The sequence below is a fragment of the Melanostigma gelatinosum genome (genome assembly GCF_949748355.1).
Source record: "Melanostigma gelatinosum genome assembly, chromosome: 12".
NCBI classification, from domain to species: Eukaryota; Metazoa; Chordata; class Actinopteri; order Perciformes; family Zoarcidae; genus Melanostigma; species Melanostigma gelatinosum.
Window position 1 is genome coordinate 6,757,983 of NC_136645.1, and position 15,526 is coordinate 6,773,508.

Consider the following 15,526-nt stretch of genomic DNA (forward strand, 5'->3'; position numbering starts at 1 on the left):
AGGAGCCAGAGGGAATAATTCTGAGAGACAGAAAGAGCTTTAATAGCCTCACTGACTATTATATGATTTAGGCTGACACCATGGAAACTGTGTTCATGTATTTATTACACTGCTTCCCCTTTTCAATACATAAATAAAGTAAGAGTCTAGATCTGATCATGAGGAAAGAGCTTGTAGTGAGTAACAGAGTGATAATTCTGTCATCATACAATCGTTTTATATTTAATATTCTGCCTGTGAGTGTGTGTGTGTGTGTGTGTGTTTTACTTGGTTCATGACACAAGCTGACGTTTAGCCATGTGATCAGGCCGTGGCTCTGTAAAGCAGTCACATGGAGGACAACTAATCAGCTGCACAAAGTAGCACACAAACACAAAAATGCCAAGAAATGTCTTCAATTTGGAAGAGTTCCCGAATCTTTCTATCATTATAAAGACATCACAAGGATATGAATACAATAACACATTCAGACACATGCAGGAGCAGTTGACTGAGACACATTAAAACGCTCCTTGCTTCAGTAGATGAGCCTCATTACTTCCCTTTTGACGTTTCCTCATCACAGAGCTGGACTGTGAGAGGATTGAGGTCAGCAGGGAGCAATCAGAAAACTGAAAGGTCAACTACAGACACACTGCTGCTGTCTATAACTGTGAAAGGTATTCATAAATAAAGCAGTATTTCTCACTGAAAGTGTATTCTTGACCTTGTGAACATCTGTAAGTGGAGACTGGAGGTTTCGTGATACAATCAATAGCTGCAGAACAGAGAGTACTTCTCAAGTTGTATGTATAAGTACACGTCGAAGTGATATTTGTAGAATGCATAGAAGTAGTGTTTCAGTATATTTAAAAAACTTCAAATCAAATCCAGTCAAATTCTCATTTAGACCGGAACATCAAAACATAAAACCCTCTCGCCTTAATAGTTAGAGTCTCGGTCTATTCATACAATTCAACAGCAAAACATCAACTCTATAACCACCAAATAATACGTAATATTTAATCCAAATTTATAAAAATTAGAGACCACACTGACTATTTTTAGACTCCACTCAGTTTTGCCGATGAATAGCTTAAAGCTCAAAAACGTCTCAAGTGAAAATGACTTTATTCAGTCATTAGCTATTGTTCATCCACAAATGAAGTACAGATTTAGGTATGTTTTATGATTCAGCCTCTACAACCCAGAAACCCCATTAATGAATTACAATTCTACAAGATACTGTAAGTATCAACAGCACCAATATTAATTATATCTAGAAGGCATAGAGCATCATTTGTTACATTGTGACAATAATTATACAATACTTGTGTTTTGAGTCGTTTACAAAGTGCTGTATAGAAAGTAGAATCCTAGAAACAACTCTAATTTAAATGTGGTAATATTAAAAACATTTCATAAAATAGATCTGAAAAGTGAGGCTGATTTCAACCAACACAGTAAAAATGAATAAACATCAGAGAGAGTCCTGACTGTCTCCTCGACACTCAGACGTTCAGACAGACAACTAAAATATATTGTCATAACAGAGACCGCTGCCATGGATGCTCCCTCTACACACTACAACCCCCTCAGAGAAGATCTAACGCAGGAGGTATCTGCCCCACTTTCTATTGACAGTGCAGTGACCAGAGGTAAACAAGAGCAAGCATACACATGGTCTCCCTGGATGTATGCACAGCTGCACAGACACCACCGCAGTACACACACACACACACACACACTAATATGATAACATAGAAACAGTTTCTGCTCCTGCATTGAGGGCTAATGGTACTCAGAGTGACCAGTTAGCTGATGTGACAGACTGCTGTGAGATCAGCAGGTTATTTATATGACTGAAATGAGCAATTGAAACCTCACATCAGTGTCAGGCTCTGTGTGTTATCTGGTTATCATACTATCTTAGGACCTAGTAACTTACTAAGACTCAAACTGTTATCAGACTGCGTTTCTTCTTTGATAAAGACAGCGACTTCTACAGCGAAAATGCAACAAGCACACTTCGCCCACTCTGGTGTGTTTAAGCCGCTGTCAGTCGAGGAATAAAGTGTTGTCACCTGTAGCATGAGCTCGCAGTCGTCCCGGCCCACAAAGATCATTTCCCGGGGGAGTCGGTGGCGAGTACCCCCGCTGCTCACCAGGAACCACGAGGTCACGCTCATCTCTGCAACCTGCTGCTGCCCCTGAGCAGTGGATCAGCTAATCTGCAGTTTAATAAAGAACGTTGAGCAGTTCTGTTCATGATCTTCATGCTCAGAATCCAAATTGCTCTGTCATCATCTGAACAAACTCACATCTACTGAAATACTGAAACAGTTTAATGGATGAAGATAACCTATAAAATAACAGCAGGGCCGCTTGCTTTGTTGAACCAATTAAGTCCAAACACACACACAGTGCTGTGATAAGCAGGAGTTAAAATATAAAAGGAAGTCTCTCTTCTGAAACAAGTAAAGGAGATCATTTATTTGGCTGCATATTGGTTAAAAGAGTATAACTCATCCCAGTGTTGGTCCAGTATCAGAGTCAACCTCGCAATATGCAAAAGTCAATTCAATAATAGTATTTCTAGAAGAGACATTTTTAAGTATTTGCAAACATGGCCCTAAGGTTTGAAGACCATCATTTTGCCTTATCTTAGAGGCAATGTACATGCAAGTAAGTTGTTCTATAAATTGTAAAATGAAGTAGCGAGTTCTATTACACACCTGTGGTCCAGGTAGGTCACTGCTGATCAACTGCTGGCAACACAACACGGCTAGGCCATCCTGAGGAAGAAGAGAGGAAAAGACTCTCTTTCATTTATAGTCACAGAAGCAGGCAAAAACACAACATGCATTTCTTTGCAACGTGACACAAATAGCCGAGATGTATGAAAGAATATATGAGTCAATAAGGACGGAGAGTAGTGTTATGGACTCAGTGTAAACATGCACAGCATGAGAACAGTCCATCTTGCTTGGTTTCGCTGGGAGGGGGAATGAGGTTGAGTGGGCGGTCTTGCGAAGCGATGCCTCTCCGTCTACTCCTGGAAATGAACAGTCAGCCAACCAGGGAGATACGTCCTCTCTCTCTCTCTCTTTCTCTCTCTGCCCGCCCTGATCATTGCCAGATGTTGGAGGAGGAAGTGATGTAGGAATGTTGGCTGGGCTCCCCAGCAGGACATTTATTTTCCCCTGCTGCCCACCTCCTCCCCTCGCTCTCTTCCAGAAGAGCAGGAAAGGAGGTCAGAGCCAGCAACAGCGACTTTCATACTGCTCAAAGCCGAAAGGAACAACAGATTAAGCAGAACTAACTAACTGCTTTTTTTAAAATAACTGATTGGCTATGGGATGAGTCACTGGCTGCAAACAGCCAAAAGTACCCTTTTCCTAATTTAACTTTTCACCCTGTCACAAGATGACAACAAAACAGAGTGGAGCCTCTTCGAATGAAGTGGAGCATCGGTTACCTCAGTTTTGGAAAAATCATAAAAAACTATATTTCTGCATTTGGTTACACCTTAATGTTGAATAACATACAGAGGTTTAGGCAATCTTAATACGGTTCATAATTATTTATTTCAACGTCAAACGTGCGAAAAGAAGCTTTTCACGGTAAATTGAAGCGGCGCTAAAATAACAGGAGCTCTGTCGTGTGTAGAAAGTGCCGAGAAAAGCCAATCAGAGAGGGAATTAAAGATTATTGAGCTCAGCTTTTGCTCAGTTGACCTCATAAGTACTTGGTATACCAACTCAATAATCCCACGGGTACAATTTGAATCAACGGCACACCTCTAGACAGTTCCTCGCACGGAGAACATGACGGCACCAAAGCAACAGCTGTCTCTGATGTCAACGGGATCAGTTTTCATCACAGTGACAGCTCAGAATATCCGACAATTTGATGTGATATGTGAAACGTTTGATGAGGACATTTTAGACAGTTGTTAAGTGCTCTGGCATAAGTCATCTGCTGCAACATGCTGCCACAGATTAAGTGTGTTTTGGATATATTTTCATATCAGTCTCAAGCTCATTGACAGGATTGCTGTGTCCAAACCAGACTCATGTAAACAGCGTGCATCTTCAATTATCCATGGAAGAAGTGTATTAGGAATACGGAACAGGTATTGTGTGTAGATATTACACTGGAGCACCACACTATGAACACACGATCAGAGAAAGCCGACAATTAAACACCAGCACTGCCATTACACGATAATTACGTGTGGTTTCTCCTCCCCACTGCCACCAAAGCACCTGAAGGCTTGCCGTGTCAATAACCACTGCTGCACACTCACTGCAGAATGCAACGTGCACGAGAATGTGGCCGAGGAGCCTGAATACGGAGCATCACCAGCCTGTGTGGTGCCATTAAAGAAACCTTCCTGCTGTCACACGTGAACGCCACGGCGCAGCAGCAGGAATGCGGCGGTAGGGCTGAAGGACGTCGTCTGCTTTACATGTGCTCATTACAGTCCTGGTGGTAAGCAGTGAGTTCAGACGAAATACAAAAAACATATTTCCTCACCAGTGGCACACACACACACACACACACACACACACACACACACACACACACACACACACACACACACACATACACGTTTTTGCTACATGGTGGGGACGCCTGTGTAGAGGTTACGCGTGGGGACCTCATTTTCTGAATGGAATAACGGCATACTTTTCATCACATAAATTTTGTTTTGGTCCTGGGAACCAAAATATCAACTCAAGTATCAAAACTTCTCAAATTTAACAAACTGAATTTTTGTCTGGTGTTTCTATCCCAGCGGGGACGCTCCTATCATGTCATAATACAAACCACCACCAGGGGACACTGTTAAAAATGTGTCTTTCAAGCCTATATACGGAATTCAAGCCTATATAAGGTATTCAAGCCTATATAAGGTATTCAAGCCTATATAAGGTATTCAATGGAGGGTAAGTTTATAGAAACTAGAGCTTTATTTTAAAAAAAGAGTTGTTTCTGTATTATATTTTGTTAATTCATTTAATATTGCATTTGTGGATTCACCATTAAATGTTGTAATTGTATAATGACTCATCTGTGTATATTGAACTCCACTCAATGTAAATGTCAGATCAGAATCAGAAATGTTCAAACTTCACAGCTTTATTTCAAAGTTCTGTGCATTTTTCAGATATAGTACACTGAATATTACAGTTGAAAGCATTACAGTTTTGATACTGTGATATTCAGTGCTTTGTATTTCAGTTGAAAAAAAACCCTACAAATGATGGAGCTGAATATCACAGTATCACAACTGCAATGCTCTCAGCATAATATTTCAAAGTAGTATTTCACTTGCAAAACAAATACTGAACTTGACTACTACAATACTTAAATTGTAATTCTGTAAACATTATTTCAACACTTACTGTTTCAAAACCTTTCAATGCCTCACAACTGTTGTGTACAACTTCTATTACAACTGCACTGCAATGTACACTTTTTAAGTGTAGTGAAATGGTTTTAAATAACAAAAAATACAACGAAAATATGTTTGTGTATCACAAAATAGATTCGTACAACTTTAATGCCGTAACGCAAATAGAAATATTCAAATATTTAACAAAGAAAAGGAGGAATGTCAAAGAGAACAGGCACGATTATGAATTCTTCAAAAAAAACAAAAAACCTGTTAAACCTTCCATTTGACAATATTGAACAACGTCCAGCAACAGAAGTGCATAAATGTCCAGCAAAGATTGTACCTGTGGTCTTCCATCTGAACACAATAGTGCACAAATGTAAAAGCTTACCTTTCTTGCAAAGACTTTCGCTTTAGTGCATCAATTCGGTTTTTTGTGTAAAATTTCACTGCCTCCCACCTCCTTCCTTTGAGAGCTAGTGGTGACGTCTGAATGCATTCCAGGAACCTTCCAAGATCTGATGTGGTCCATGAGTGTTTTTTCCACAGCCTGGATTTCGTCGTTGGTCCACTTCTGTTTTTTTGTTTGTGATGACCCTGAATAAAATGAGACAGTAATTTAATGTTATTCAAAAACCAGCAAGTACTGAGGCTATAATGTTGTATCGATCTTGACTGTAGCAGTACACAAAATACGAGTAGAACAACCTGTAGTTGCAGTAACATAAGTATTTGGAGCAACAGTGTCTAATACAAAAATAGAACTCGCAGCAGAAATATAGACGGTAGTTGCAGAAGTATGAACAAAGACACGGTTTACTAACACTAGCTTCAGTATTACATGACACAAGTGGAGTACTTCATTTAAAACAACTGGTCATTGTCCATTTAGTCCAGAGGACATTATGTGATTTAGGACTAGATGAGATCTACTGACCTGAACAAATGAGTCCTTTACATAGATGATTCTGAATTCAATATACTGGATGATGTGAAATTATATTTCCTTACGTAATGATGCCAGTTACTTTAATATGGTGTTTCATTAGCCTCAAAACCTGGGCACACAAAAACCAGGTGCGTGATAGAAACGCACAGAGTAATATTGAAAGTTAAAGTATACTCACTATGCAGAATGGACAAAATAATATATTTATAGTAGGCTGAAATCATTGGATAATAATTATCGATGCATTAATGAATGTATCACTTTAATGTTGCAGCTGGTAAAGGTGGAGCTCATTTGAACTACTTAATACACGTATTAACTAAGTTACATACTACATAACGATACATGATAGTTTATTAGTTTATTTCTATTTTGGATAGGGAATCTATAAAATGTATTCTCATGTCAGTGGACTCACTAAATAACTTGATCCTAGGTGAGAAACTGAACAACTTTGAAAAGATTACCTTTTTTTGTGTGTGATTGACCAGAGGCCTCTCCAACCAGCATCTTTTCATCCAAACTACCTATTAAAACACAAGCAAAACTGAGAATAACAGACTTTCAATTAATTTCATACATCCAATCAAATAGTGTCTACAATCTGTTGGTGCCCACAGAATAAACACTCATGTGGTATTTTAAGGAAACTGTATTAGGGAAAGTGATTGGAAATAAATCAATAAATAATACAGGCAAGGTAAAAGGCATGCAAATGATTAAGGCTAGCAATGTACCTGGACAGTGTGTGCTTTCTTTCCAAGAGAAATATTTTATCAGAAATTTTCACAATCCTCACATTTACTCGAAATATTACCTTTGGCTGGATGTGGATCATCCTCATCACTGTACTCAGAACTTGATAGAGGTTCTCTTTTGTCTCTGAGCATTTGTCTGTTGAGCTTAAAAAAAGAAAGGATTAGACTTGGATATTCTTCATTGTAAAATCACAAGCATTTAACAATAATAAATGTCAAGACAAAACAATAGACTAAAACTAGGCAACATGTTTAGAAAAGAAATTGAGTGCTGGGCTCTTAGGTTTATTTTCCTGTGCCTTTATTTGAGATGCGGGACGTTAGCTCAAAAGACTTGTGCTTTGTCTCGTAGTGGCACTTCACATTACCGCTTTCAATAATCATCACAGCCTCTGGAAATATTACCCTGATTCCTGTAAACTGACAGATGTCATGGCCCTTTTCATGTTAGAATGTGAAGTTTTGCAAATAAACTTACAACTCCACTGTCGGTTCTCATGAGCTCTGGAACACTTGTGTCCTCATCGACATCAGCTGGAGTGGGGTCAAGAATATCGGTATTGTCACTGGACCGCTGGTGTTCTTCCTGAAAAACAAATCATTTTTTTGTAATGTTTAGACAGGCTCCCAACCTACCAGTCTGCCTACCTATCAGTCGACCTACCAGTCTACCTACCTACCTACCAATCGACACTGTTTTACATAAATAAAATAATACACAACCAAACAACAAATACTACAACTTATATTTCATCAGACATTATGAATAAGTGGCTGCAGTGCAAACTATTTAATTTCTCCTTGTGGGAAACACTGTCGTAATAATGGAAGTCTAATATGTGTGATTAACTAGCTGTAGTCTGTAAGAAATGAATTACTCTAGCATTGTTTTGATTTCTGTTCGACATTCACAGTCGAGCAGGTTAACTGTCAATTAAGAACCCAAAGAAGATGACATATCCTACCTCGTTGGTCTGGTCAGGGTTAAAGCCATCTGTCACATCAGCGCCTGCAAATATATTAGAGGATAGAAATGTTAATATGGTTTACGATGAACTAATAACTTCAACATCATCTTTGATGGGTCAAAATGTGTTTCATTTGCGTCTAGACTATTTTTAAATAGTTATATGATTTAAACCCTGAGAGTATGATCAGTTTGGGATTGAAACCAATAGACTCCCTGAAGTATTCAGTATAATATTCTCCACTATTACAAAAGACTTTCTCAGTATTTCAAGCTGCAGTGGTAGAATTTTGTGTAATTAAAATTGTTGCCTGAGCTGCTATTATTACATTTTGACTGAAATTAAAAGTAATTTGTTCTGGTCTTATAGGCTGCATTATAGTAAGGTGATCTACTTATTTCTGAAAGTATGAGGCTAAATATTCTACTTCAATACCCATGGTTATTTGAATTACAATATCTGCTTACATGTGAAGAAATACTTTTTTTTAAAGTTAACCTTGACTCAATATGTCAAATATGTCTCTTTGTTGAGCATAATATTCACGTTCTGTGGGAAAAGATAATGATGATAAAATATAAATTCTAAACAATATCTAAATATCATTTTGTGACTGTAAAAAAGCCCCACGATGTGTAAATTATCCATTTGTAGTTAACTGTAATTAGTTGTCCAGCCTTCCGTTAACGGTAGGCTGGTCTCAGATCGCATACCTGCAAACTCATGAGTGAAAAAGGTGACAAGCCCGAAACAGTGAACAGTGTGATGAGAGGACATGTGAGCCCTTGTTGCTGTAGTTCATCTCCTTGGAGCAGAGGCTACATTTAGCCTGAATATCAATGTGTTAAAACACTGTGACAGCAGGAAGCTCCACTCACGTCTGTTCAGACCTCCACCTTTAGCTCTGTTAGCTGCACATGCTAGCTGCACATGTTAGCTTAGTGTTAGCTAATATTAGCTGTCCATCTCGGTTAACTTCCAGCACATTGCAACAGCTCTTTTTATATGGCAGTACATGTACCAACATTAGGAGCAAGGACAATAATTAAAAACTTACCATTTCCATCCAGGTTCCACAGCTAGCCCGTCAAGTTACATGTGTGTGGAGCCGCTCGACAGTCTGAGGCAGTGAGTCACCTCTCCACGGGCGCATGCACTGATGGGGGAGGGGCCACGCCATGGTCCCCATGATGATGGTAAACGTCAGGTTTTGTGTAATGTCAGCAATGAAACTTAAGGTACTTTACACAGAACATGACATTGACTGTCCCCACCGTAACCTCACCCATCCCCCACTCCTTCGGTCACGATCAGCATGAGGGAGCTCTGAGGCTCGGCCTGGTCTGCAGCCGTTGTTAATAACTTAGACAGGTAATAGTAATTACTAAAACGGAAGGATTACATAAAATACCTGCTTAAGTTGAGACTTTATTGCTCAACTAGAATTTAGTATAAAGTATGTAAAAAAAAATTCAATTAAAAAAGGACATTGAAATGAAACAAGCATTTCTAATGAAGTTAAGTAATAGAAGCATTTTTGAACTGTTAAAAAATTATACAACCATTGATATTCATAAAATAGAAACTACAACTATTTACAAGCCATTGTATTCAACAGAAGTATTTATATGTGTATTTAACTAACATATTATGAAAAGACTGTTAATGATGTGTACATGTTGCTGTTTCTGTTGGGTGCAATAAAAACACTTGTAAATGGCTTTTTATGCTAAAGTTCACATATGATGGACACAAGAGGACCCTCTTCAAGGTACAATTAGATTCAAGTCATTAGCATGCTGCTAACAGGAGATAGCATTCCAGAGGGTCTGCAGATTTTTCCGCAATATTTTCCTATTCAAGTCATCAAGGGGAATGTTGCCAAGCAATTTCCCATCAAATTCAACCATGTTGTGAGAAGTTATGATTATTTGAAGGATGGGGCAGTTGGTCATCACTTTCCATTAATTTTATCCTGGCAAAATCCCCCATTCAAATGTAGGCCAATTCCCTCCTCCCGCGCAGGCATGCTAAGTGCTAGGGAGTACCATCCAACTTGAATGTGCCTCATTGGGGCCTGTCTACAACATATTAAAAAAACAGGGCTCTGACATCTTCCGAAGTAAAAGATGGTCTGATCTCATCAAGAGTACGACAGGGTGTACAGCTTAGGGACATGTACCCCATGCTGAAGTCTGAGTTTGATACAGGCAAAAATCAGTTCTGGATAATCTAGAGGGATTTTTTCCAGGTGGTCCTATTGTAGGCCTTGTCCACAATGTGTGTGCACAATCTGGGGGTTCTAGGACCCATATTTGAGAAATTATGGCCATTCTTGCATATGCCAAAATATAAGTGAATAAGGCCCCAATTGAGCCCAATTAAGCCCTTTGTGGCTGTTTTTGGGGACCTTAACTTGCAGCTATGAGGCCCAGATTATAGGTGTGTAATGGTGACGAGCCCCTCTTTGAGGCAGAAAGGGATTTAAAACCCTACCCCTTTTTAAAGTATAAAAAGTTTGAGAAAAGACTGGTAAAATCTGGATTGTGACCACTTTTTAATATTGATCAATTTTAAAACACTTGTCAATGGCCTTCTTTGATGAAATTCACATATGATGGACAAAACAGGACCCTCTTCAAGGTTCAATTGGATTCAAGTCGTTAGCATGCTGCTACCGGAAGTTAGCTTTCCCAAGGTTCTACAGATATCTCGCTTTAGATCCTGCATCACCTTATCACAGGCGACTGATTTATGCAAAAATCAGGCAGTTCCAACCTTTCACTACGATTTAATGGCCCGTTTCTCACTTGCCAAAACAGGCCGAAAGATTAGGTCATATGCCTCAATTTTGACTTTTGGGGCTGTTTTTGGGGACCTTAACTTGCAGCTACGAGGCCCAGATTATAGGTGTGTAATGGTGACGAGCCCCTCTTTGAAGGAGAAAATGAATCAAATCTCTACTTTAAATTAAAGTGGACATTTTGAGAGAAAAGACTGTTGAAGGCCATGTCGGAACATAAGTGTCATCTGGGTAGAGACATCCATAGTTCACTATGGGAAAAGTGTTTGGAATGTCCCATTGAGTTTTATACCATTTAACGATGGGGCAAAGATGGAATGACTGTGAAAATTTCACGGTCCTAGCCCATTGTTTTATGGGGTAATTAGGCCAAATAACTTTAAAATGAAGAAAAATGCCATATATTACTACGGGAAAAGTGTACCGAATTTCCTATTGATTTTCATACCACGTGGTTTGTGGCCAAGGGCCGACTGACTGTGAAAATTTCAGCGTGCTAGCCCATTGCTTTCTAGGGGTATTAACTGAACGTCTATTTAAGCCAAATAAATGCTAAATGCCATGAATCACTATGGGAAAACTGTATAGAATTTCCCGTTGATATTCAGACCATTTCATCTTGGGGCAGAGGTTGACTTAATGTGAAAATTTCAGCCTCCTAGCCCATTGTTTTCTAGGTGTCTTTAGGCAGAATTGAGTCAAAAGGCCGTAATTTCTACGTGTACGGAGTTTACCATAGCAGAAAGTGTACCATCGCAGAAAGTGTATGGAATTTCCCCTTGATTTTCATACCACATGGTCTTTGGCCAAAGGTCGACTGACTGTTAAACTTTCAGGGTCCTAGCCCATTGCTTTCTATGGGAATTTGGGCCGAGTTCGGTGAGAAATCCATAATTCACTATGGGAAAAGTGTTTGGAATTTCCCCTTGATTTTCATACCACATGGTCATTGGCCAAAGGTCAACTGACCGTTCAATTTTCAGGGTCATAGCCCATTGCTTTCTATGGGAATTTGGGCCGAGTTCGGTGAGAAATCCATAATTCACTGTGGGAAAAGTGTTTGGAATTTCCCCTTGATTTTCATACCACATGGTCATTGGCCAAAGGTCGACTGACCGTTCAATTTTCAGGGTCCTAGCCCATTGCTTTCTATGGGAATTTGGGCCGAGTTCGGTGAGAAATCCATAATTCACTATGGGAAAAGTGTTTGGAATTTCCCCTTGATTTTCATACCACATGGTCATCGGCCAAAGGTCGACTGACCGTTCAATTTTCAGGGTCCTAGCCCATTGCTTTCTATGGGAATTTGGGCCGAGTTCGGTGACAAATCCATAGTTCACCCATCTCATCCAGTTCACCCAGTTCACCCAGTTCACCCAGTTCACCCATCTCACCCAGTTCACCCATCTCACCCAGTTTACCCAGTTCATAATATCCCATCAAATTCAACCATGTTGTGAGAAGTTATGACTAGTTGAAGGATGGGCCGTTTGGGTAATCACTTTCCATTCATTTTATCGTTCAAAATGCCCCATTCAAATGTAGGCCAACTGCCCCTCTTCCCGCGCAGGCATGCTAAGTGCTAGGGAGTCCCATCCAACTTGAATGTGCCTCATTGGGGCTTGTCTACAACATATTAAAAAAGCAGGGCTCTGACATCTTCAGAAGTAAAAGTTGGTCTAATCTCACCAAGAGTGCGACAGGGTGTACAGTTTAGGCACGTGTACCCCATGCTGAAGTCGGAGTTTGATACAGGCAAAAATATTTTCTAGATAATCTAGAGGGATTTTATTCAGGTGATCCTATTGTAGGCCTAGTCCACAATGTGTGTCCACAATATGTGGGTTCTGGGATCCATATTTGAGAAGTTATGGCCATTCTTGCATATGTCAAAAAATCCACTAATATAAGGGATTAAGGCCCCAATTAAGCCCTTTGTGGCTGTTTTTGGGGACCTTAACTTGCAGTTACGACGTCCAGATTATAGGTATGTAATGGTGACGAGCCCCTCTTTGAAGGAGAAAAGGATTCAAAACTCTACCCCGTTTTAAAGTATAAAAAGTTAGAGAAAAGACTGGTGTAAACTGGCTTTCGGCCACTTGGGAAGATAAGTGTCATTTGGTTCGAATCCTTTCTGTTGGGTGAAATAAACACAGTCCATTTCCAATTGATATTCGCACTATTTAATGTGTGGGCAAAGGTCGACTGGCTGTGAAAATGTCAGGGTCCTAGCCCGTTGTTCTCTATGCAAATTTAGGCCGACTTAGGTCAAAAATCCATAGTTCACTATGGAGAAAGTGTATGGAATTTCCACTTGATTTTCATACCACGTGGTCTTTGGCCAAAGGTCGACTGGCTGTGAAAATTTCAGGGTCCTAGCCCGTTGTTCTCTATGCAAATTTAGGCCGACTTAGGTCAAAAATCCATAGTTCACTATGGAGAAAGTGTATGGAATTTCCACTTGATTTTCATACCACGTGGTCTTTGGCCAAAGGTCGACTGGCTGTGAAAATTTCAGGGTCCTAGCCCGTTGTTCTCTATGCGAATTTAGGCCAACTTAGGTCAAAAATCCATAGTTCACTATGGAGAAAGTGTTTGGAATTTCCACTTGATTTTCATACCATTTAATGAATGGACAAACCTTGAATTTCTGTGAAAATGTCAGCCTCCTAGCCCATTCTTTTCTGGGGAAATTAGGCCAAATAAAGTCAAGATAAAGTAAAAATGCCATAAATTACTACAGGAAAGGTGTACGGAATTTCCCATTGATTTTCATACCACTCAATCTATGTGGAAAGATTTAATTACTGTGAAATTGTCAGCATGCTAGCCCATTGCTTTCTAGGTATTAACTGAACGTCTATTTAAGCCAAATGAATGCAAAATGCCATAAATCACTACGGGAAACTGTACAGAACTTTGGAAAATCGTAACTCGGCAGTCCGGAAGGGCGGGACAAAAAGTCAGGGTTTTTATCCTTACCCCAATGCAATGTTGCTCCAAGTTCTTCCTATAGTATATATATAGTGTTGTGCGCAAGAGAGTTTTATCCTCAGATTCCATGCATTAGATCAGAAGGTCACCACGGGAATATTCAAAGTAAGAGTTAAAAAATGAGGCCTGTAGCCACCATATAGCTAGTTGTTACAAAACAACTTACAATGAGCTTTGCTAGCTACAAGGGGTGCCACCATATAAATACATTTTACGGTTTTCCGTGGTCTATTGAAGAGTTAGTTGTTATAATGACAACGCACGTCTGTGTGGCTAAGTGTTGTTGCAGCTTGGAAGAGAGCAGACTTAGCTCCAGAGACAGATGGCTAGCTACTGAGCTAGGTAGCTTATCTTTCTCCTGAGCAGGCAGAGAGTTATTCCATTATTTACATGTATCACAGGCTTTGTCTGACCTTTTGTTTCTTCTGGAAATGTTTGCCCTGTAAAATCATACTAAGCATACTTAAGCACGGTGCAAAAACACTGGCATTGCACTGTTATGAATTGCCATCATGATTCATCCAGAGAAACTGATATGAAGAGGTCAGAAAAGCATTATGAGCTCGCAGCTGCTTGTGAGAACTGCTGGTGCGAAAAATAAATCATGGTACACCAAAGAGTGAAATGTAGAAGGGCCCACTTTCAGCACCAGCCAGATGAGTAGCAACTTGGGTGGCTAATTTTCTGTAAATAGGGAAGCATTCAAGCATTGTTAAATTAGCAAGCTGGCTAGCAAACTAGACAACTGGCTAGTTAGCTAGCTTGCTAATTCCACTATGCTTAAATGCTTCACTAGTTACAGAAGATGGTCACAACAGCGGGCTGGTGGCCAGCAGCATCGCTGGGTCTAACAGTCCCTCGCCCTAACTCCCTATACAGAAAGTTTATTTTTTAGCTTTTGCAGCGTTATCTATGGTCGTAATAGTGGTCCAAAATGATGTCAAATTGCATACTTTAAGTCAAAAATATTCAAATATCCTTGGAGGACAACCAAACCCAAACTATCCTAGTATATTTTATTCAATGTAGAAATTCACGACTCTTTATCCTGCTGCGTAATATATCCTGTCTGATATGCTGCTCCTAAAACCTGAATAAATAGCTCACACCCTGTTGATTTCAGGCTGAAGGCATCGTACAGTAAAATATGTTTTAGAGTGATACTATAGGCTACAAATAACAGGAAAGCACTTTAAGTATTAACACTATGGGTAAATATATAAGCACACCACCGTAACCCTATACTGTTTCAGTTGGCGTATTATAGACCTACTATAGAAGATGCATAGCATTTGAATAGTATAATAATAGAACAATCAAATCAAAAACTGACACAGAATGCTATAACATGCTTAAAGATATAATAAATAAATAATTCAATTAATTTTGTAGAGTCCAAAATCATAAAACATAAATAAATAAGGAGCAAGACATTGCTGACACCAGCCCACACACACGCCAACAAGTGAATGAATAATGGGAGTAATGGGACTTATTTTTCTCCGACTTCAAGAACGGCATCTGGCTATATCAATGTGCTTTCCCACGCTGTACAAGAGTGTGTGGATGAAGCATTAAGTTGCGACTCTCTATGCTTTGTGATGTTACTACTCCCCTTGTCTTTTCAGTCATTACTGCAAAACCTCTCAGTGAGTCCGCAACTTGCCATAT

The 15,526-nt window shown here is 39.5% G+C and overlaps 1 protein-coding gene and 1 long non-coding RNA gene across 2 annotated transcripts in view; both read right to left on the bottom strand.

Moving 5' to 3' along the window:
* Nucleotides 1-15,526, bottom strand: part of cep170aa (centrosomal protein 170Aa) — a 48,994-nt gene that overhangs the window by 26,442 nt on the left and 7,026 nt on the right. Inside the window, 2 exon segments of the mRNA XM_079280219.1 lie at nt 2,064-2,210; nt 2,715-2,774. Coding sequence (XP_079136345.1) covers nt 2,064-2,168 — 105 coding nt within the window. The 5' untranslated portion in view covers nt 2,169-2,210; nt 2,715-2,774.
* LOC306785539 lies at nt 5,843-7,678 on the bottom strand. Its single transcript, XR_013772427.1, has 4 exons — nt 7,569-7,678; nt 7,150-7,234; nt 6,800-6,859; nt 5,843-5,980 (listed from the first exon to the last, which is right to left on the bottom strand). It is a non-coding gene; the product is annotated as an uncharacterized lncRNA (long non-coding RNA).